Genomic DNA, 23291 nt, shown 5'->3' with positions numbered 1-23291 from the left:
TTGGCCTTCCATGCTTCTTTTGATATCTTTGTAACTTGTTAGTAACCTTGAGACTATTTTAAAACTTGTAACAGTGTGGAAGGAAGGTAATCTCCAGAAATGTTAAGAGTGTCTGCACTGGTTTATTTACATGTTATGAACAGCTGAATAAATATTCCATTGGGGAAAAAAGACGTATTGAAGGGGTAGCAGAATTCCGCTGCTGTTTCACACAGTAATCTTTTTTTATTTCCTATGCTGATTGAATGCGGCCAGCCCTGGATACAAGCCATTTCTGAATCGCATAAAGCCTCAGCTGCAAAAATTGAACGAGGTCACGGAGAAGCAGATTCAGCCTGAAGCTTGTCAGCCATCAAGTCGACTGAGCATATCAAAGGCAGTGGAGCCACCTAGTCCATGGTCAGAGGACAGTAGAAACACTGTGAGTCACATTAATAGTAGCCAGAATGACAATGGTAGTGGTATCAGCGGGCAGGAAGATGATGGCCACGGAGAGGAGGAAGAGGAACCACTTATGGATGAAGGGAGTTATGAGTGCTCTCTGTCGTGAATAGTTACCCTTCAGTCAGCTGTAGTCCAAACTTTAAGAATGCAAATGAATCATTGGTGCCTTCCATCAGTGTGGTGCACATGTCTTGCGTATTAAGGGGAAATTCTCTCACGTACAGACAGTTTGCAACAAAATGTCAGCCTTTGTTTCATAAAATCAAACTAGTGACATCTTGATCATTGAAATAGGCTGCTGATGTACATAATCTCCAGTAAGGTAACTCCACTCCTGTGATTTTTGTAAATACAATTTTTTATCATTCTGTGCTCCTGGGCATCATGCAATGAAAATATACATGAATTGTGCTAAGGACAATTGTATAAAAGTAACATCTTTCCAAAAGCTGTTTTCCCTGCATTCATTGGAACTTGAGTCTGAAGCACCAGTGCCTTTGAAAAATGTGTTTTAATAATGCCTTGTTTGAGGCACAAGGTTGGTGTACTGTAATGGTGCTCACGGTTCAGGAGCAAGTGTTCCAAATTCTTTTTTTGTTATTCTTGGTCCGTAGAACATTTAGAATTAGAACTGTACAAAACCGAAGATGATTTGGGTTAAGGCTCAAAATTCAGGCACAGATTTATTCATTGGCACTCATGAAATATAGAATGAATATCCATATTTTGTGATATGAATTGAGACTAAAGTTTTTGTCCACATTTTCTAAGAAATGTTCGAAGGCATCAGTGAGCAATGCAGTGGTTGCAGGAAAATTAGCTCTACAAATTTTTTTGCTTTTCTCTGTAGCACTCCACTTTAATTAGTTTGGTTGCTTTAAGGATAACCAAGATATGTGATTTGTCAAAGATTACCTGCTTCCATGTAAAAATCAGAAAGATGAAACCATACATCTAGTTAGAGCAACACTCTTACTATTGTAAAGCAAATTTTAAAAGACAGTGTTAAGTACATTTGAAAGTGGACCCGAATTCTTCATTGTATTTGTTTTGCTTCCTGACACTCAACCCTTAAATGACTCAAATATGAGATGTGATATTTTTAGACGTTTATTCCCTCAAGTATTTCATTTTCACTTTATTCAGAAAGAATGTATTACCACAGCTTTTGGCCATGAGTATCTCATTGAACTTCTGGCCATAATTCTCCATAGGTTACCACGTGATTTAGCCCCAACTACAATTATAGTGGTCTGGAACCACTCAGTAATTAAGCTCCTAAAGAAATGATTAAAAGAGAGATCAGGAACTCTTCAACATATCCCAGGTGATATAACCAACTGTACTCTCTGCTTGACTCAATAACCCATTACCCCTGCAAAGTATGGGTTGGTACTCCATAAGAACTAGGCATTGAAAAGTTGGGATCTCTTCCCTCACCCCAGAACATCTGAATAGATTAATTGTTCATACTTGAAAGATTTGCAAAGTCAAGCACCTATTGGTAACAGTTTAAAATACACTCTGAGCTGAATTACCTGCTGGCTGGTAAGATCTTCTACAAATCATGCTATTTGGTTCCACAATCACTGGATATTTCAATGCCACAAAATCACAGGTCATGAGAAAAACCCATTACCATTTTTGAAGTGAAAAACATGTGGGTGAGGTGTGAATGAGGCTCTATGTTAAACTTTGAAACCTGTGTTGGTGCTTAAGGAATTGATCTTCTGCCCTCAAGTATTTTATACAGAACTTTTTCTAAAATAAAGTGCATTTCAAATTTTGTTTAAAGCATAATCATTAACCAAACTGCTCATATATCTGTTTATATTGTATAGTGTTTGCGCATGTGCTGCATGAGCATTTGGCGGCTCAAACATTAAAATGTGATGCTGTTTGAATTTTGTACCCTGTTGTGAGATTTGCATTGTAAAATAAATACCATTGCTTTGTAGAAGGGAGGAGCTGGAAAGATCATTTATGAAAATTAGACTGTTTTAACAGGTTTGTGTTTAGAAATATCTTATTTATTGCTTTCCCAAAAACTTAAGGTTTGTTCTAGATGTAAATAAAATAAACCTATGTAACCATGGTTTTTTTAATGCTTGGTTAGATTCTAGCAAGGTGTAAAATATGAACAGTAACAAGCAACATTCTTTTAATAGCTTTTAACAAAACTTGTAATAACTAAAGCTTGATTATGATATTGATCCACTGTCAAGGGAATAAACCCAGACACCAATTAATTTCCTACTCTGATCAAAGTGCTGCCAAGTATGATCTTATGTAGTGGTACTATCTACATACCTTTTCCTTGCGTCTGAATGCAGAGGTAAATGTACCTGAAGCAGTATTAAGAGACTAAGAGAGCATATATTTGTTACTGTGCAATTTGAACAAAAAAATGCAACAGGTTGCTTATTTTGTACAACAATATTGAGTAGTCTATTTTTATAGCTAAACTGAATTTAAGTGAATTTTGATGTGGACCAAATTGGTAATCTTGCCCTAAATAACAATTAGTATATTAATTATAACTTTAAAAGATATGTTAGGCCTGTAGGATAATAATGGAAAGCTACAGAATTAATTAAAATGCAATATCTCCTTTAAAAGGGATTTTAACATTATTTTTGTTGAATGCTTGTTGGAATGGAGAGAACGAGTTGACACTGAATTAATATTGCACAGGTACCATATAATAAGACTTATAGCTATTGTAATACAGCTAATATACACATGTGCATTATTTGGTTAATGGCTCCTATAATTGGCAAGGCTAAATTGAGGCCAGGTTCTTAATTCATTTTGAAGTGTGCTTGGCTGCACATGCACATATGGCAAGGTTAAGTATATTTTAGACAATCTTGTCTGTTTTGTGAGCAATTATGTTTTTATGTGCGGTAGTAGCTTCATATTTAAATCTGCTTACTTTTAAAGTTTCACGAGTGTACTCAATTCAGTTTGCTAACGTGACCTTCAAATAATTTACACATTAACCTGTTAAAACACCCCAGAGCAATTTGGAGCACACTAAAATCTAGTTATTACTTATTCAGAAAAACTTTTAAAATTAAGCAGTAAAGCTACTATTGAGATATTTTTACAGTCCCAAATGAGATTGGAAGTCATTTTTAGAAATAAAGCTTTTAAATCAAAAAACAAAATTATCTCCCTATAACTGACAACTATTAAATTCATAGATGAGATGGTTAACAGCTGCACAGTTGAGCATGGTCTGGTGTTTAACAAGCCCTCAATGCTACAGTAACATGAGCATAGAGTTCTTTGCAAGAATCATTGATGGAATGGCAGTTCTTCTCTGGTCTATTACTATCAAGATTATTTGCTTTTGTTTCCTGGCACATGTACAATTTTACAGCAATAAACATTTGATTACATACCTTTTGTTTAAAGCTTTATTGCATCATTGCATGTGTGGCAGATATTTATGACAAAAATCATTAATCATTTTACTTCACAGGAAACAGTTCAGTTCCGTCTTAAAACCAAAATTAGTGAGAACCTCAAACTGCAAAAATACTAACACAAACATTTGCCTTCCTCTACATAAAGATGGTTCTGCTTAACTATTTTTCCTGTGCAGTCATTACTGTTGCTTTAAAAAAAATGCAATTTTAGATTTTTCATCCTTTCAGTGTGTTTAATTACTGATGCTGTCTGTGACTGAATTGAATACACTGTAGTGGTTAATAGAATTGAAAGATTACATTGTAAATTGTAAAAACCCCATCAACTCTAATGTATTTCAAGAAAATAGAAATGTAAAATTTGTGCCTAGAGTTATTTTCACAATAACCAAGGGCAGTTTGGTTCCAGTTAGGATGCCAGGACACAGATACAGGGTTAGATATGGCATTTGTAACCCACTGAGTTACTCCAGCATTTTGTGTCTATCTTTGGTTTAAACCAGCATGTGCAGTTCCAATTGCATAACTGGAACCCCGTTTTCATTGTCCTGTAAAAGCCTGGAGACCTGTTGTTTTCAACAATCCACTAGTGTCATTTGAGGTGACTTGGTTAACCAGCACTATTCAAACTCAGATATTCACTGTCAATGATTCCACTAGTGTCCACCATAGTACTTCAGTATTAACAATTACCCATAATGAAATACAACCAGCTGCTTAATTTGTCACATAGAAAAGCCACAAAAATAGCACCAGTAATTGTGCAAGTTCAGTAGGTACCACCAAGTTGAGGCATAATGGAGATCCAACTCTGAGTTTCCTTTCAGATTGCCTCTCAATTTGTGATCTGAGAGGAACAATTTCTACATCAACAATCAATGTATTTTTACAATTACAACATTTACAGGACACTTGGACGAATAGGAAAGGTTTGGAGGGATATGGCCCAGGCAAATTTGACCAGCTCAGTTAGGTGGCTTGGGCCCAAGGCTTCGATGCTGTATAGCTCTGGTTCCATTATTATCCTATTTCCTTGGATCATTATAGAAATCTCTTCTGCATCTTCTATAAAGCATCTTTCCTCCAACATGGCAGACTCAATGACTCTGCTCTTGTATTCCTTACCAGTATTTCTGAAGAACACAATTCCACATGATCTGTTTAAATGTTTACAAATGCAAAGGGTTTGTGAATACAAGTATCACATTACAATTCAGTGGGCACTGTCATTTAATAATTGTATGCATTGCCTCATTTGTCCAAATTCAATCAAAAATAGTTTCTTAATACACAAGTCATTATCATACTTTATTAGCCAAGTATGTTTTGCCATAGTCATACCAATTAAAAGCAACAGAACACACAAAATGCATTTTAACATAAGCATGCAGCACAGTGACTCCTCTACATTCCTCACTATGAGGGAAGGCCAATCTCTTCCTTTCTTTGTTCTCCGCGGTTGGGGGCGTCGAGCCTTCCGTTTACGGGACGAACTTGACACGGGTGGCATTTGGGCCCTCTGCATCTTGGGGGGGGGGGGGGGGGGGGACCACGACCTCAGCTCCCCCGTACCTGGGCTGGTTGAAAACTTCTGCTATTTGGAGCTCCCGACATCGGTCTCTACCCGAATCTGCGAGCTCCTCGATGTTGATGTCCGCAGGCCACAGTTGGAGCGTCGATCCCAGGCAAGGAATTGCACGCTCTGATGGTAAGTCCACGGCCCCACAGTGGGGCTTAAAGTCAGTCTCGAACAAGGCCGCCAGCTCCATGATGTTAGGCCACAGAGCGACCGGAGATATGATCCGGAAAACAATCGCATCTCCGGCAAGGTAACAGATTGAAAAACAGTTTCCCCTCCCACATAAAACAAACCAGAGAACATTAACACAAACTTCAAAAAGACCAAAAAAAAAACAGGCTGCCATCGCTGAAGGCGCCACCCTGTGGAAGTCAGCTGCACAATTAAGAAATCCACAGCAAGACATGATATAATGCCTCACAAAACATTCAAAAGAAAAGGGCCAATAAGGATAAGCTGATAATTCCTGTAAATAAGCATACAGGATAAAAGGAACAATTTCAATTGGCTCCAATACACTACTACAGTTCTTAGCTACATCATCTTCAGCAACAGTCCTTTGCTGGTTTAGATTGCCTACACCAGTACTCTTAGCCTTATTAGCCTCACTGTCTGCACCGTCACTGGTTTCCACTCTGCCAAAAATACAAACTTGTATAATTAATTAATGCAGTAGAGCTTGGGTAACGTTAAGTTAAGAAAAAATGTCATCAGTCAGGACAACTAAAATTTCAAATTTAAAGAAATTGCCACAAGATTCAGGCCCAAGCAAACCATCGAGAAGCAGGAGTTTGGAAAAAGTATCTTACTGCAGTGGAGCTTCATGTTAGATTAATTCTCTTCCTTAACCCAATAACTTACGAACAAAGTATATTTCAGCTCTAACTAGTCCAAACATACAGTACTTCTCCGCACACTCCGAACCCCAACTTGAAACAAGAGCAGGTAAGAAAGCGGCATTGCATCTCAAGCAGAAACGTTGCACACACATTTGTCATTAATAAAATTCTTTAAAATTCAACCAATCATATAGTGGTCTAGAAATCCACAATACAGTAGTACAAAAGGAAAACCAGATACATACCAGTCAGGCTTCAGGAAATCTCCCATGCACTTTACTGTTCTTGTTGACCTCACAATTCCTTAAATCCTTCATGGTTCCAATCAACTCAAACTCAAATTTTTTGATACCACAAAGTGTGGTCACAACACCATGCACACTAAATTGCAGTATTTAAAAATATGTTCTCTTCATTTTCAATATCTTTATTTTTTTAATATTCAATTACACGAGAGTATCCTGAATAATCAGTATCCAACCAATAATTAAATTAATTTTACTGTTTGCACAGATTATCAAAATCAAGAAATATCAGCTCAAATTATTGCAAGGCAGATGCAAAAACAAAAATAGCATAAAATAAAGTCATTTATATTAACCTAACACTGGATGTTTTTGTTCATGTATTTTTCCAGTTTTCAATTGAGAAATCTAAAATTCAATTCATTCATGCATACCAATGCAAACATAAATCTCAAGTTATTAATTTCATTGCCTCCGATGTAAACTACTAAAACAACACTTAGTTTAGAAAAGAGTGAACAGCATTATGTCAAGTAACTCCGAGCAACATTAGTCAAATGATATACAAATTAAACAAATTGGTTCATTTGGTTTTAAAATAATTGTTAAACTTTCAAGAAACCCATTATGGTTCCATGTCATAAATGGATCCATGCATACTAACTGCCTCATATTGAGAATTTACATTCTGATGGAACACTTGTTGGATTGCAGCAAGTGAACTTCCCACACCCCTCTTCCCAAGTGTGAACACCAGAAGAGTGTATTTTGAGAATCAGCTTCAGAATCATATTTTAAATGCCATGAGCATGAACAGATAGCATGTGTTCATGATTCAAATATTTAATAACTTCAGCAGTCTCCCTTATTCCTGTGAACACTTCAAATTAACAGTCGTCTGATAACTGAGGGAAAAGCTAATGTCCCTGAAATTGTTTTTATTCTCTAGGCTCAAATTTTATTAATCTTTCTCTCTGTAACTTTGAAATTCAAAGGTTAATGGCTTAGTCATTTCACAGTAATATTGCTACACCTCATCCATTAATTTTAATAGTTTGGTTCAAAGGCATTAATTAGGAAACATAAACCAAGGACACGCAGTTAACAAGAAAAAATGTCTTATACATCAAGTTTTTTTCCTAAAAATTAACCTTCACTTGTAACTTCTTACAACCAATTTGAAAGGCCAAATACATGCTGGTTCTCTGAGGCATAGGCAATGAACACAATACAGCCACCATCAAAAGTACTTGTCATGTGAATTTTATTTCCCCCCAAAATTGTCTGAGGTCAGGACGATCCCAGCAACAGCTTGAAGTTTCACTTGATCTCAATCTTTCCTTAATTCCAAAATACTTGTCATCAAATTTAATTATTGACATATGGTCCCTTGTTTTAGATATTTCTCTGCCCTTACAGGGAAGGTGCAGCAGCAAGGAATATACCACAAGTATATTCTCAATCTCTTACCCAGATTTGCCATTCCAGACATTCAGAAGACAAACAAGTCGTAAGTACTGCACCAGCTTGATGTAAAGCACCATTCTGGAAACCTCTCTTCCAGAGCAATCAGTTCTTTTGTCCTTTGTTCTTCTCCAAATAAATAATGAGAAGCTACAGCAATAATAACCTTCTCTTTCGGTGTAGGGTCAAGAGTCTGGAAAAGAAAAATGAAAAGGATATTAATAGAGGCTATGAAATTTTTCATTCACAGCTTACCAAAACAATAAAAAATAAATTCAACATGTAACTCTAGAACCTCAGGTTCAGAGCACGAGTCAAGCTGTGCACCATTTAGCCCCTCACAACTGTTTAGCCAATCACCTAATTCCAAATAACTAGAAGTACAAGTTCTCTGCCCACCCCCAAACCAGTTGTGGAGTAAATCTTTGGTTGACTTCAAGCTCATAGTCCTTACTTGGGTACGATGAGCAGAACTTGTATTGGTGTAGGTGCGATTCAATTATGCCTCTGCACAACTGTAATGTGTCTGTTACCACTGCCACATCTCCAACCCCGACTAGCTTTCCAGACACAGGCCATCTTGTCACAGGTATGTTTATTACTTTCTGCTGTTGCCCACAGCAGTGATTTTAAACATACACATTAGGAGCAGGAATCAGCCATTCAGATCTTCATGCAAGCCTCACCATTTAGTACAGTCATGACCGATTTAACTAACCTGAACTCAGTGTTCCCATCTACCCGTGATTAGCCTTCACCCTCTTAGAGTGTCTGGCCACTGCTTTACAAAAACAATACAAGGACACTGATTCCACTACCCTTGAAGGAAGAGAGTTCCAAATATTATGACTGTCCACTGGTGATTTTTTCCCCCTTAAATGTGTGGAAGGGCCTGTATCAGTGCAGCATGATGATATTTTGTCACGTACAGTAAAATTCTGTGTTTTTGCATACAAAGTACACAAAAGAGTCGCCACTAAAGAAGCGACAAAGTTACAAAAAGTACTCATCCCTTCTTCGTCCTACCCACTGAGTCCCCTTTGGTTTTGAGGACCAAAAAAAGACAAGGAGGTTTTCATGATAAGATGAGCTTTGAGAGGGCATGAGAGGAAGCCAAAAAAGAGATTGCCTCAGGAAAGATGCAGGTTCAGAGGCTGGACTGGGGAAAGGCTTAGTTTGGCACAGTGGGTCAGGAGATGGGAAGCAAGGGACAGAAAACTGGATGGTCAGTGTCCAAGATGTCCATAAGCTTCTGAGACAAGGCATGCAAAATGGGTTCTTGCTGCACAGATTAACTAAAAAAGGCAGGCATTATGATTACGTGAATTGTAGGTGCAGCCTCGACATTGCAGATAATTGTGGATGCAGCCCAGACCATCACGCAAACCAAACGCCCTTCCATTGACTTCATCTACACTTCATGCTGCCTCGACAAGGCCACCAGCATAATCAAGGAAGAGTCTCACCCCGGATACCTTCTTTTCTCTCGTCTCCCATCAGGCAAGAGGTACTGAAGTGAGAAAACGCACACCACCAGATTCAGGAGCAGTTTCTTCCCAGCTGTTGTCAGGCAACTGAACCATCCTATCACCAACTAGAGAGTGGTCCTGACCTACCATCTACCTCATTGGAGACCCTCAAGACCATTTTTAAATCAGACATTACTGGACTGAGTTATTCCCTTTGTCCTCGATCTGTACACTATAGGTGGCTTGATTGTAATCATGTAGTCTTTCCATTGACTGGTTGGCATGCAACAAAAAGGCTTTTCACTGTACCTCGGTACAAGTGACAATAAACTAAAGTAAATTTCAAATAAAATAAAATCCCCATTTATATTTTAAAAAACTCACTGGTTACTGCTTAATATTCTCTATCTGAAATAATTCTCTTGGCTCATCCCAGTTAATGCAGTCAGATTAGCATCATTGCCTCCAGTCAAGTAATACCACAAGCTAACACAAGGTGGCGACTAGAACAAATAGGCTTACCTGTATCTCGAACCAAAATTGCCAAGGAGGAGCCTGTTGTCCATGGGAATAGAAGAAAAAATAATCTCCATCACTACTGTATAAAGAACTCCCATCCCCAAAAGAAGACCTGGTGATGGACGAGCCTTCACGTGGTCTTATGTACAGTGTCATGTGACTGGGACCTACGCAAAGAGGAAAAATATAATGAGGTGGAAAGTCATCAAAACTAGAGAATCTAGACACAAAATGCTGGAGTAACTCAGCGGGTCAGGCATCATCTCGGGAGAGAAGGAATGGGTGACGTTTTGGGTCGAGACCCTTCTTCAGACTGATGTCAGGGGAGGGGGCGGGACAGAGATAGAATGCAGTCGGAGACAGGAAGAATGGTGGGAGAACTGGGAAGGGGATAGAGAGGGAAAGCAGGGACTACCTGGTGGGAGGTCAATGTTCATACCACTGGGGTGTAAACTGCCCAAGCAAAATATGAGGTGCTGTTCCTCCAATTTGCGCTGGGCCTCACTCTGACAATGGAGGAGGCCCAGGACAGAAAGGTCAGATTGGGAATGGGAGAGGGAGTTGAAGTGCTGAGCCACCGGGAGATCAGGTTGGTTGAGTCGGACTGAGCAGAGGTGTTCAGCGAAACGATCGCCGAGCCTGCGTTTGGTCTCGCTGTTGTAGAGAAGATGACATCAGGAACATCGGATACAATAGATGAGGTTGGAGGAGGTGCAGGTGAACCTCTGCCTCACCTGGAAAGACTGGTTGGGTCCTTGGAAGGAGTCGAGAGGGAGGTAAAAGGACAGGTGTTGCATCTCCTGCGGTTGCAGGGGAAAGTACCTGGGGAGGGGGTGGTTTGGATGGGAAGGGACGAGTGGACCAGGGAGTTACGGAGGGAACGGTCTCTGCGGAAAGCAGAAAGGGGTGGAGATGGGAAGATGTGGCCAGTAGTGGGATCCCGTTGGAGGTGGCGGAAAGGTTGGAGGATGATTTGTTGTATGCGACGACTGATGGGGTGGAAGGTGAGGACAAGAGGGACTCTATCCTTGTTACAAATGGGGGGAGGGGGAAGCAAGAGGAAGTGTAGTCAAGCTTTTTAGGTGAGAGGTTAGAGTAAGTCAGGGGAGTGGAAAAGTTGAGGCGATTGATGTCCCACCCACCGGTAGTTTGAAATAAAAAGGTCCAGTGAAGGTTCGGCGGCAGTTGGAACTCTAAACTAGAGAATCTAATTTTTTCCAAAGTAAATTAATTAAACGCAAGGTTCCCTCTTCAGAACTCTCCACTCACAACTTGCTTTTTGAACAAGACAAACTACAGTCGAACATCTTCAACAGCGACAACTCAGCACAACACTTAACCTATGTGCTAATGTTAGTTTACATCAAAGAGACACAAAATGCTGGAGTAACTCAGTGGGTCATGCCGCCTCACTAGAGAAAAGGAATAAGTAATGTTTCATAGAAACATAGAAAATAGGTGCAGGAGGAGGCCATTCATTGTGATCATGGCTGATCATCTACAATCAATAACCCTTGTCTGCCTTCTCCCTTGATTCCACTAGTCCCTAGAGCTCTACCTAACTCTCTTTTAAATTCACCCAGTGAATTGGCTTCCACTGCCTTCTGTGGCAGAGAATTCCATAAATTCACAATTTTCTGGGTGAAAAAGTTTCTTCTCACCTCAGTTTTAAATGGCCTCTCCTTTATTCTTAGACTGTGTCCCCTGGTTCTGGACTCCCCCAACACTGGGAACATTTTTCCTGCATCTAGCTTGTCCAGTCCTTTTATAATTTTATACATCTTTATAAGATCCCCTCTCATCCTTCTAAACTCCAGTGAATACAAGCCCAGTCTTTCTAATCTTTCCTCATATGTCAGTCCCTCCATCCCAGCGATTAACCTCGTGAACCTATGCTGCACTGCCTCAATAGCAAGGACGTCCTTCCTCAAATTAGGAGACCAAAACTGCACACAATACTCCAGATGTGGTCTTACCAGGGCCCTATATAACTGCAGAAAGACCTCTTTGCTCCTGTACTCAAATCCTCACGTTATGAAGGCCAACATGCCATTGGCTTTCTTCACTGCCTGCTGTACCTGCACGCTTATTTTCAGTGACTGGTGGACAAGGACACCAAGGTCTCCTTGCACTTCCCCTTTACCTAATCAGACACCATTGAGATAATAATCTGTCTCCTTATTTTTGCCACCAAAGTGAATAACCTCACATTTATCTACATTATACCGCATCTGCCATTCATCTGCACCCTCACTCAACCTGTCCAAGTCACCCTGCAACCTCCTAACACCCTCTTCGCAGTTCACACTGCCACCCAGCTTTGTGTCATCCGCAAACTTGCTAGTGTTACTTCTAATTCCATCATCCAAATCATTAATATATATTGTAAATAGTTGCGGCCCCAGCACAGAGCCTTGCAGCACTCCACTCACCACCAAAGATAATAGAGCAGAGCAAGATAGGCCACTCGACCCTAAAAAACATAGTATGTCATGGTGCCATTTTAGTAGGCAGAAACATTTAAAAAGAAAAATAACAAAAATCTGTGAATTGATAAATGATATATATTCTGCATTTTTATGGTATCACCACCGATGTCAGGCTAACGGGTCTGTAATTCCCCATTTCCTCTCTCGCTCCTTTCTTGAAAAGTGGGAAACATTAGCTACCCTCCAATCCACAGGAACTGATCCTGAATCTATTGAACATTGGAAAATGATCACCAATGTGTCCACGATTTCTTGAGCCACCTCCTTGAGTACCGTGGGATGCAGACCATCAGGCCATGGGGATTTATCAGTCTTCAGTCCCATCAGTCTACCCAATACTATTTCTCACCTAATGCAAATTTCTTTCAGTTCCTCTGTCTCCCTTGATCCTCTGTCCACTAGTACATCTGGGAGATGGTTTGTGTCTTCCTTAGTGAAGACAGATCCGAAGTACCTGTTCAACTCTTCCGCCATTTTCTTGTTACCCATAATAATTTCACCCGTTTCTGCCTTCAAGGGACCCACATTTGTCTTTGCTAATCTTTTTCCCTTAATATACCTAACGAAGTTTTTACTGTCCTTTATATTCTTGGCCAGCTTCTCTTCGTACCTCATTTTTCAGCCCGTATTGCCCTTTTTGCTATCTTCTGTTAGCCTTTGAAAGTTGCCCAATCCTCTGGCTTCCCGCTACTCTTTGCTATCTTACACATCTTTTCTTTTAGTTTTATTCCATCTCTAACTTCCCTTGTCAGCCACAGTTGCCTCTTACTCCCCTTAGAATCAATTCCTATTACACTTGGCCATTCTCTCCTATTGCTTTGTGAGCTTTCTGTCCCATTAAATCTGGGGTGCTTCTTAATTATTTCTATACTCTCTTTCCCTTTAACTCCATCCTTGTCTATCCCATTTGAAACCACCCCACCCCCCCCCCCCCCCCCCAACTATTTTGGGTCGATTTCAGATCTGTAGAAGGGTTACAGAAACGTCACCTATTCTTTTTCTCCACAGATACTGCCTGAGTTACTTGAGCATTTGCATCTATCTTCACAATACTTAAATTACCATTGTGAGCAGTGATGGAAATATCAGAGATACAACCTTATTAAAGTGCAGGCTTAAGACAAAAGATGAATAGAAATGGAAGCAGGCACGACCTAGATTTGAGATACGTCAGTAATGCAATGATGAGAGAGGAAGTTGATAACTTAAAGCTTTATATTTTTAAATATTTGAACAACTATATCCTTAAATAAAAATGTAACATGCAGTGCAAATGTTAACCATAAGGTAGTGGTGTTGCGCAGACTAAAATTGATGCAGTCAGGGAAGGCATATAACCCAAGGGTATGTACATTGTTTAGTTTAGTTTAGATAAAGCGCGCAAACAGGCCCTTCGTCCCAACGAATCCGCACCGACCAGCGTTCCCCGCACATTAACACTATCCAACAACCACACTAGGGACAATTTCCACATATACCAAGCCAATTAACTTACAAACCTGTACTTCTAGAGTGTGGGAGGAAATCAAAGATCTCGGAGAAAACCCACACTGGTCATGGGGAGAACATACAAACTCCATATAGACAGCACCCGTAGTCAGGATCAAACCCTGTCTCTGGAGTTGCAAGCGCTACAAAGCAGCAACTCTATCGCTAACCCACCGCGCCACCCTGAATGCTCCAATTTTACGTAAACAACCAACAAACTCCCCCCCCCCCCCCCCTCTCCCACACACACTTTTTTCCCTTTCTCGGTCTTGCAGTCCCTTCCACCTATATTCCTTTTTTCTGGCTTCACGTTTCACACCTCTTCTCTGGTTATTCCTTATCTCACTCCCTTTTGTCTTTGTACAATGATCTGCCTATAAATCCCCTTCCCTATCACCTGTATTCACCCAGGCTTTATCCCGCCTCCATTTCTCTTCCAACCTCACACCTCCCCCATTACAAAAGTCTGAAGAAGGTGCCCAACCCAAGAAAATCATCCATCCATGTTATCCAGAGATGCTGCCTGACTTGTCGAGATACTCCAGCACAAATGTGTCTTTCTTATTTTTGTTGTTGCTGTTGATATTTTTTTTATTTAATGCAGAGCGGAAGAACATGCAACTTGTAATCCAGAGGCAATAGCTTATATTTGTATATTAACTTTTATCTGTACTCCGTGGAGAAATTAAAATGTAATGATCATACCGTCCACCTCAATGGTCAAGTTCATATGTTGCGGAGACTGCTTATATTTGGAAATCAGTCTGAAAGCAACAGGAGCCCTGGTTGGAAGCTCTGCAGCAGGGAGATACCAGTTTTTCCTAGAAAATCGTAAAACCTAGTTAATAAACACAAGCTAAACAAAACAAAAAACAACTGACATTAACTAACTACGTTACCAGATTAGGCTATTACTACTGCAAAGGTATTTTTGCCTGCTCCAGGAAAGGCAGGCTAACACCTGACTGCATTTGACAATATATACAATTATGTGAGGTATAGATGGTGTAGACAGTCAAAACCTTTTTCCTGGGATGGAAATGTCAAAGACTAGGGGGCACAACTTAACGATGAGAAATTTAAAAGAAGCGTGGGGAGTGGTGGGTGCATGGAACACATGGTGGGTGGTGGTGAGGGAAGATAAGACAGTGGTGTTTAAGGGCACGTGATTAGGCAGGGAATGGAGGGATATGGATCATGTCCTGGCAGAAAAGATTACTTTATCGTGGCATCATGTTCAGCACAGGCCTTGCTGTCCAAAGGCCCTATTCTTGCAGCTGTACTGTTCTATGTTCTAAAACACATTTGACCCTTGTAACATGGGGACAACAATCAGGGCAAGTTTCCCCAATCATAAAGCTAGGGTAGACTATGATGTCCATCTCCCTTCCCCCCCCCCCCCCCCCCCCCGTCACTCCCTCCCTCATCACTCTTTCCCCCCCCCCCCCATCAACCCAGGGTCAAGCACCTCATGAGGTGTAATTTTGGACAAATGAAGGAAAACACAGCAGCCAGTCCCCTTAAATGATTGTATGCAAGGAGAAGTGGAAACGAGATGACATGAGAGCAAATTCCTCACCTGATAAAACCATGGACAGGCAAATACCAAGGAAATCCACAAAAAGGTGCATCATCACATGGACTCCTCACTGTATCATTTATTTCAGGTATATATGGAGTAACATGAGACATTAGGGTGTAATCAAATCCATTAACCCATATGCCAGAATCTTTCTTGACTATTTCTCCATTCAGATCGTGAAATGTTCGTGTCATATGCTGAAGTAGAGAGAGGAAGAGAAATAAACACTTCTACCCTCTGCAATCTGCCCACAGATATGTCACAATTCTCTGGTTTTCACATCAGTTAATAGATCATGTTAGAACTCAGATAAAGGTCCATTTTCACAATTTTCACCTTCTGCATCTCTTCTCGTTGTCCAAATTAAAATCACGTTGATAAAATAAAATGGCGAGTTGTCAACACATATTGTTACAAAACAGATTTGTGGCAAGTGAAGCGTCTGGAGAGTAAACTAGTCAATTTACACAGATGGCACCATGCTTTAAGTGTCACAATTATTTAACATTTCACACAACAAATGAAACTAGTCTTACAGTAATACCACACTTCAAACATTCAATTTAGATTGCCCTAAAGCAGAGGAGACCATATCAAATCACCTTTTGAAATGAAGTCAATATTGCAATGTAGGAATAGTGGCTATCAATTCAGCAAGCTTCCACAGATAGCAGTGTGATAGCAATCAGATCAATTTTAATTGCCCATTGAACTCATCGCGATATAAGCTCCCTCCAGCAACCTGACAATCCAACTTCAAGCAACCCCACACCCAGAATGAGAACAATTAAGACTTTTTCTGCTCATTTCTAAAAAAAAAATTGTTAAGAGAGTTGGGGGAGAAAAAACAACAATGCAATCTTGCTTTCCCTTTCTGCTATTTGTTATTTTTAAATTTTTGAAAAGGATTAATCTTATTAGTTATATAGAAACCAGTTAATTGACATCAGATGTGAAGCTCTTACAGACAAAAGCAGCTGGAGGGTGCACTGGCCATGTACAAAATATACGACAGAACCTCACTAAATAAATAGAATTGTTAAAGTAATTATACTGGTTATTTATTTAATTTTGAAGTTACATCCTAATGTTGCAGGCACAAAACCTGATCTTCGTCTAATACCCTTGACAATACACAAAAATTATCTGTGATGATGCTAATTTGAAATAAAGGACAAAATACTACAAACATCCAGCAGGTGGGGTAGCGTCTGTGCGGAAAGAAAGAGTTCATGTTGCGAGATTGTTCCTTAGAACAGTCTTGATTATTCACTCTCACAGAGAGAAAAAAAATAGATGGCTATGTTTTGTCTTCATTGCTTGAAATTAATTTGATGGAATTAAGCAACCACTCATCATAGATCTTAATTCCATTCAGGGCTGGCAAAACAAAAACAGCTCTATCTGATTGCTATTGAGGTGGTGAAGATTAAAATTGATCCAGTAACATCCTGGATCGTACAGATCAGACAGATTACTCAACTCCCCAAGAACTCCATGAAGTAGAGAAGATTCCACGAATGCTTCCACCCCAGCTCAGTTAATCCAAGACATTTGTTAAAACAGGCTTTCCTACTAAAATTGAGGAGTCTGCTGATATATATAGTCCCCATGTCAGGCAAGCTTAGAAAATCAATTAGGTGCTTTGGATAATATTTGGGCTCACTCAGAAGATCCAGGAAATCATGAGGCCTCAGCCCTTACAGCCTCAAGGACATATAGTAGTAAAACAAGACAATGTTTTTTTTTCCCCCAGAGACATGAGATTAGCTGAAGAAACAAGGAACTCCAGATGCTGGTTTGCAAAAAAAACACAGTGCTGGGCCTCAACCTGAAATGTCACCTATCCATGTCCTCCAAAGATGATGCCTGACCCTCTGAGTTACTCAAACATTTTATGTCTTTCCCAACATTTGATTTTACAAATTCATAATTTTGATGTCCAAAATTCAGAATTTTACATCAAAATTCATAATATGGCGCTTAATGCAACTTTTCAGCAAAAAAAAGTATGCACGCCAAATGCGCATACGTGTTGCGCTACATTCATGTGTGAAAAACGACTATTATTTCTAACAGTCTGTAGTTCTTGGACTACATGTACAATGTCAGGCCTATCATGAGTATATTCTGCTATTTATAGAAAGGTTATTGAACAGAAATACTTTTTGCAACACAAAGAAAAAATTGTTTTGTTTTGTTTTTTCTATTTTGCTTTTTCCTTACACATCCCAATTCTCTTGGTATTGAATAAAAGAACAATGGTCATAAATGTATAACTTAGTTATGAAGAAATAGTTTCATTTAAAACTGCACATACCTAATTTCATTGAAGACATACTTGTTCCAGTGGCCTTCAACAGCAAATCACAACGGTCCATGTCTCCCCCCTCCCCACCCCTACTCCTTCCCCACTACCCTCCCTCCCACCCCTCCCCCTTTCCTCCCACCTCCACTGCCCCCTCCCCTCATCCCCCCACCCCAGTCCCCCTCCTCCCCCACCCCCACTCCCCTCTCCCCTCCCCACCCTCCCTTCCTCCACCTCCCCACTCCCCCCCCCTCATTCACCGACGCCATCCCCTCTCAATATCAACGGCCCTCACGCTACGCGGCGAGGAGAGGCCAGGCGAGGCGAGTGGCGGGGCGGGGCGAGCGGCGAGGTATATGTTTTGCAGAAAAATGTGAGGCAAAATCGGAATGGTGGAAATGAAATAAGAAAGCGGAAACTTTCTGCCAAATTCGGAAGGGTTGGGAGGACTGGTCTTTGCTTAAAAAAGATCAGTGGAATTCTGATACATTAAATTACCCCTAGTGCTATCACTAAAGAGAATATCTAGTTTTAAAAACATAGGGAAGATACTGTTGGAAGTAGCTGACACACTCACATGCTGACAAATATAAGCTTGCAAATATAATTTAATGAATCATTTAGGATAATTGATGATTGGAAATTCAAGGTTCAATTCCCACTAATAAGTACATTTTTGAGTTACCAATTCTTCCAAGATGAAATGTGATAGAAATTGTGTTTCATTACCCAACGTACAGTTATCGAGTCATGGAGCTGTACAGCAGGGAAACAGGCTCTTTGGCTCACCTTGTCCACATTGACATGCTAGGTTAGTCCCATTTGCCTGCATTTGACCCATATCCTTCGGAGTCCTTCTTATCCATAAATCTGCCCAAATGTCTTTAAAACTTGCAATTGCATACACTTCTGCAGCTTCCTCTGGCAGCTCATCCCAGGTATGTCTGCAGCTTCCTCTGGCAGCTCATCCCAGGTATGGATTTTCCTCCGTGAAAAAGTTGCCTCTAAAATAGCTCCTCTCTCATCTTAAGCCTTTGCCCTCCAGTTTTAGAATCCTCTCCCCTGAGAAAAAGGTGGGTGTTCACTTTATCACATGTCACTCATGATCTTGTAGACATCAATAAGGTCACCTTTCTGCCTCCTATGCACCTAACATGGTCCAATAACACTGCTGCGCTGGTCAAGAAGGCACAGCAACGACTGTTCTACCTAAGAACACTGAAGAAGTCTGGTCTACCCCAACAGCTGTTGACGACATTCTACCGCTGCACCATAGAGAGCATCCTAACACATGGCATCCCTGTGTGGTACCTCAGCTGCACGGAGGCAGAGAGGAAAGCTCTTCAGCGGGTAGTCCATAGAGCTCAGAGGACCATCGGAACACAGCTACCAGCCTTGGAGGTAATCTACAACACACGATGCCTCAGAAAAGCCACCAGCATCCACAAAGACTCTTTACACTCCTGCAACAGTCTGTTCGATCTTCTACCATCGGGCAGACGATACAAGGCCTTCTACGCCCACACCTCCAGACTCAGGAACAGCTTCATCCCCAGGGCCATAGCTGCTATGAACCGGTCCTGCTGAGCCGGCTGGTCACATCGCAGTGAACTGGCACAGATCTACTTGCACTTTATTCTGTTTTAAAACTGTTACAATTTGTTTCATTGGGTTGTTTAAATTAATACTGACTAACTAATTAAATTATTGCATCGTATGGGAGGCGCATTCCCAATCTCGTTGTACCCCTGTACAATGACAATAAAGATATATTGTATTGTATTGTCTATCCAAACTCTCCCTATATCTCAAGCCTGCAAGGCTAGATAACATTCTGGTGAATCTCTTCAGCACCTTTTCCAACTTTCCAGCTCTGAATTTGTTGTTTCTGCTTTGAATCTGTTACCTGTGGAAAGCAGAGTATTACCTGCTCGAAGGGCCGAATGGCCTACTCCTGCACCTATTTTCTATGTCTTCTCGAGGGACAATGATCACCTTCAGATCGGAGGCAGGAGTGTGCTTCAGACCCCACACCGCATACTCAACATCCTGATGTAAACAACTCCACGTTCCAGTACCAGCACTGCAGATGCTCCACTGTTAGTGCAGCTGGAGTTTGTTAAGACCATATCTTCCCTTTCAAACAGTCACTTTTTTGGAAGAACATGAATGTTCTCTCACTTATTTATAGAACTAACATCCCGCCAACATTACTTCACCAGTATCCATCTATCACCATGCTAGACTTTGCCCCACCACTACCTCTCTTACAATTTTCTCCTCCATTACTGCAATCGGAAGGGCCTATTCATGCATATTCATGTCCCTCCAGAGATGCTGCCTGAGCTGCTGAATTACTCCTGCATTTTGTGTTTCTTTTGCAAATCAGCATCTGCAGTTCCTTCTGACTACATTTTGCTTGTGACACTGATAGTGCAAGAAAAGTGGTTATAATACAATATTCACTACACTTCAGAAATGCCTCTAACTGTGCAGGCTCAATGTCCTAGATTGCAAAAGACATGTTGTGAAAAACACGTCACCCTTTTTTGGGGCTTTCGCTAGAACTGGCAAACTCTGCGGCCATAATACGAGTTGCTCTTACCTGCAGGAAGATTCGCTTGGGATGGGGAGCAGCAGGATCGGCCGAATAGGGGAAAAACACTCCACTGAACACAAGGGTGGCAGTACCCAGGAACACAATCCCCAAACTAAGCAGAGTCCACTTAGTGCTGCGGCACAGGTAAACCAGGCTCACCTGGAGAAGGAAACAGAAAAATATCTGTGCCAAGGATGCAGGGCTTGTCAGGATTAAAATGGAGGATCTGCACATATTCTGTGCGAGGACATTGGCAACAGACAGATCCCGAGGCAATGGTACATTCAATAGTTTCAATAGAAGATAGACACAAAAAGCTGGGCAGAAGAAGGGTCTCGATTCGTAACGTCACCCATTCCTTCTCTCCAGAGATGCTGCCTGTCCCGCTGAGTTACTCCAGATTTTTGTGTCTATCTTCGGTTTAAACAAGCATCTGCAGTTCCTTCCTACACAATAGTTTCAATAGATTGGATTGGGGGCGTGAGAAAGAGTATGGGAGTATAGATTGGATGAGGTTTGTTGTTAGAACATAGAACATAGGCCATTTAGAACGGAGATGAGGAAGAACTTTTTTAGTCAGAGGGTGGTGAAGGTGTGGAATTCTCTGCCTCAGAAGGCAGTGGAGGCCAGTTCGTTGGATGCTTTCAAGAGAGAGCTGGATAGAGCTCTTAAGGATAGCGGAGTGAGGGGGTATGGGGAGAAGGCAGGAACGGGGTACTGATTGAGAGTGATCAGCCATGATCGCATTGAATGGCGGTGCTGGCTCGAAGGGCTGAATGGCCTACTCCTGCACCTATTGTCTATTGTCTATATAGCACAGGAACAGGCCCATCAGCCCATTATGTCAGTACCGAACATGATGCCAAGTTAAACTAATCTCATCTGCTATACATGACCCACATACTTTGTTCCATGCATATCCATGTGCCCATCTAAAAGCTAGGCTTGGGGTGCTGTGGGCATCAGCAGTAAAGGATTGTGACTGGAACAATCACTAACAAAACCCTAGGACATCCGACTGAGAATAAGTTGGGCATAATCACACTCCTCTGCAAGTCTCAAGACCCAGAATAAAAATCCAAATGTTCATTATGGACACACTAAGCTTTCATAATAAATAAAATACCATTAAAAAATGCAACCTGATCAGTACATACATAGTGAGCCGAAGGGCCTGTTCCTGTGCTGTACTGTTCTACGTTAAAGCACTAAAATGACACAATCCTGTGGCCTGGTAAGCCAAATGGAAAATTAGAGAAGCCTGGTGTAGAAAGTGTTAGATTGGAGGCAACAACTTGCCCAACTCCCCTATCATGCTAAATTGTCAGTGCGCGGTGATATGGGGCAGGGACGCACCTGAGCAGGTGTGTTTACATATTTTGCAATAAACTCATTTCCTAATCTCCCACAGAAGAACACATAGAACAATCAGAAGTTTCCAACACAAAACACCCCTTTCACGATACTGCCGTTTAATGCCTTAAAAAAGTGTATATTGGGTAATTTTGCAACTTTATTTTTGTGGGATTAAAATCATCAACTCATGTGAAGATTGGAAACAAAAACCAAGAAGAATGACCAATAAACAATTCTATGGATCTCTATCAAATGGAATAACAAACTTTTTTTTCTAGAGAATACTACAACCACCTAATTTATCAACAAAGCATTTGATAAGCATGCCCTCAGGAATGCAGATAAAATTACAATATTAAAAAAAGACATATGGGAAGGTACTTGGATAGTAAAGGCACAGAAGGACATGGGCCTAACATAGGTAAAAGTGATTAGCTTAGATAGGTATCATGTTTGGCAAGGATGACTAGGGCCGAAGGGTTCATTTTTGTGCTGTACTGTTTCTCAGATGAGGGAAACATCTTAGGATGAGGCATGTGCAAAACATAATGATGAAATAAATCTGTTGGGTTGGTTACCAATTTCCAGCAGGTAACATTCTATGTAATGCTTTGTGAAGATCCATTTCTCAACTAGTAGCTTACTTACACTGTAGTGAAAACATAGACCATCTTACCATCTCATCAGAGCTTTGGCGGCAGCAAAAGGATGCGACTCAAACTTTAATTAAGACATTACTGTGCCTTTAACGTTAATTAATAATAATTTTACTTTTCATTCAGCAAGTCCATAATGACGTTGCTTTGCATTTCTTAAAGTTCAAAAGTAATGTAGTGCGGTCACTTACAAAATAAGTCGTTAGAATAATTGCGCATGCTGCAATAATAGCAGCTAATACAATATCTGGAGGTATCTCAGTGCCACTGCGACCAAGGATGGGTGTGAACATTTCAAATGCAGCCCAAAATAGATACATGGTCAAAAGATGAGGAATAGACAGACCCAAAAAATAAATTGTTGTCAGCTTCAGAGTAGGACCTAGGTCAGACAGAAATAAATAGAAAACCATCAAACATTTCAAATATACTGCTGATGACACACGAAAAAAAGAAATTACAGATTTATGCAAACTGCTTACTTCAGCAATGACATGCAGGATTTCCTTCCACCTTAGGAGAATAAAAAAGCTGAGAGAAAATTAAAACATCTCCATGGAAAAAATATTGCCAGATAATTACACTGGATAAAATAATGCTTTCCACTCTTTCAATATTTCAATCTGATTAATCTGTCCACACACTTAGGGTGGTGGGGAAAAGAAAAGTTTCACATCCCACCCATGATCTGGATTTACAAAAGAATGGCCTAAAATTTCCTGAAGCATCATTTTTTTAATTTTTTTTTTAATCTAGCAAAGTACCCCAACTTCAAAATTACACCAAGTACAACTGAAATTAGTTCTCTGTTATCAACATT

The 23291-nt window shown here is 40.5% G+C and overlaps 2 protein-coding genes across 3 annotated transcripts in view; one reads left to right on the top strand and one right to left on the bottom strand.

The window, feature by feature from the left end:
• The window catches only part of ric1 (RIC1 homolog, RAB6A GEF complex partner 1), a 113702-nt gene extending 109873 nt beyond the window's left edge, over nt 1-3829 (top strand). For both annotated transcript variants that reach the window (XM_078395941.1, XM_078395940.1), the window contains exon 26: nt 256-3829. In XM_078395941.1, coding sequence (XP_078252067.1) covers nt 256-550 — 295 coding nt within the window. In that variant the 3' untranslated portion in view covers nt 551-3829. The remainder of the gene's footprint in view (nt 1-255) is intronic.
• A 47-nt stretch (nt 3830-3876) lies between these two features.
• The window catches only part of ermp1 (endoplasmic reticulum metallopeptidase 1), a 46249-nt gene continuing 26834 nt past the window's right edge, over nt 3877-23291 (bottom strand). Inside the window, exons 10-15 of the mRNA XM_078395934.1 lie at nt 22663-22853; nt 20466-20618; nt 15550-15749; nt 14676-14791; nt 9997-10160; nt 3877-8198 (exon numbers count right to left, since the gene is read on the bottom strand). Coding sequence (XP_078252060.1) covers nt 8034-8198; nt 9997-10160; nt 14676-14791; nt 15550-15749; nt 20466-20618; nt 22663-22853 — 989 coding nt within the window. The 3' untranslated portion in view covers nt 3877-8033. The remainder of the gene's footprint in view (nt 8199-9996; nt 10161-14675; nt 14792-15549; nt 15750-20465; nt 20619-22662; nt 22854-23291) is intronic.

Source organism: Rhinoraja longicauda, chromosome 3 (assembly GCF_053455715.1).
Source record: "Rhinoraja longicauda isolate Sanriku21f chromosome 3, sRhiLon1.1, whole genome shotgun sequence".
In the NCBI taxonomy this organism is placed as follows: Eukaryota; Metazoa; Chordata; class Chondrichthyes; order Rajiformes; family Arhynchobatidae; genus Rhinoraja; species Rhinoraja longicauda.
This window is presented reverse-complemented; position numbering and strand designations above follow the sequence as displayed.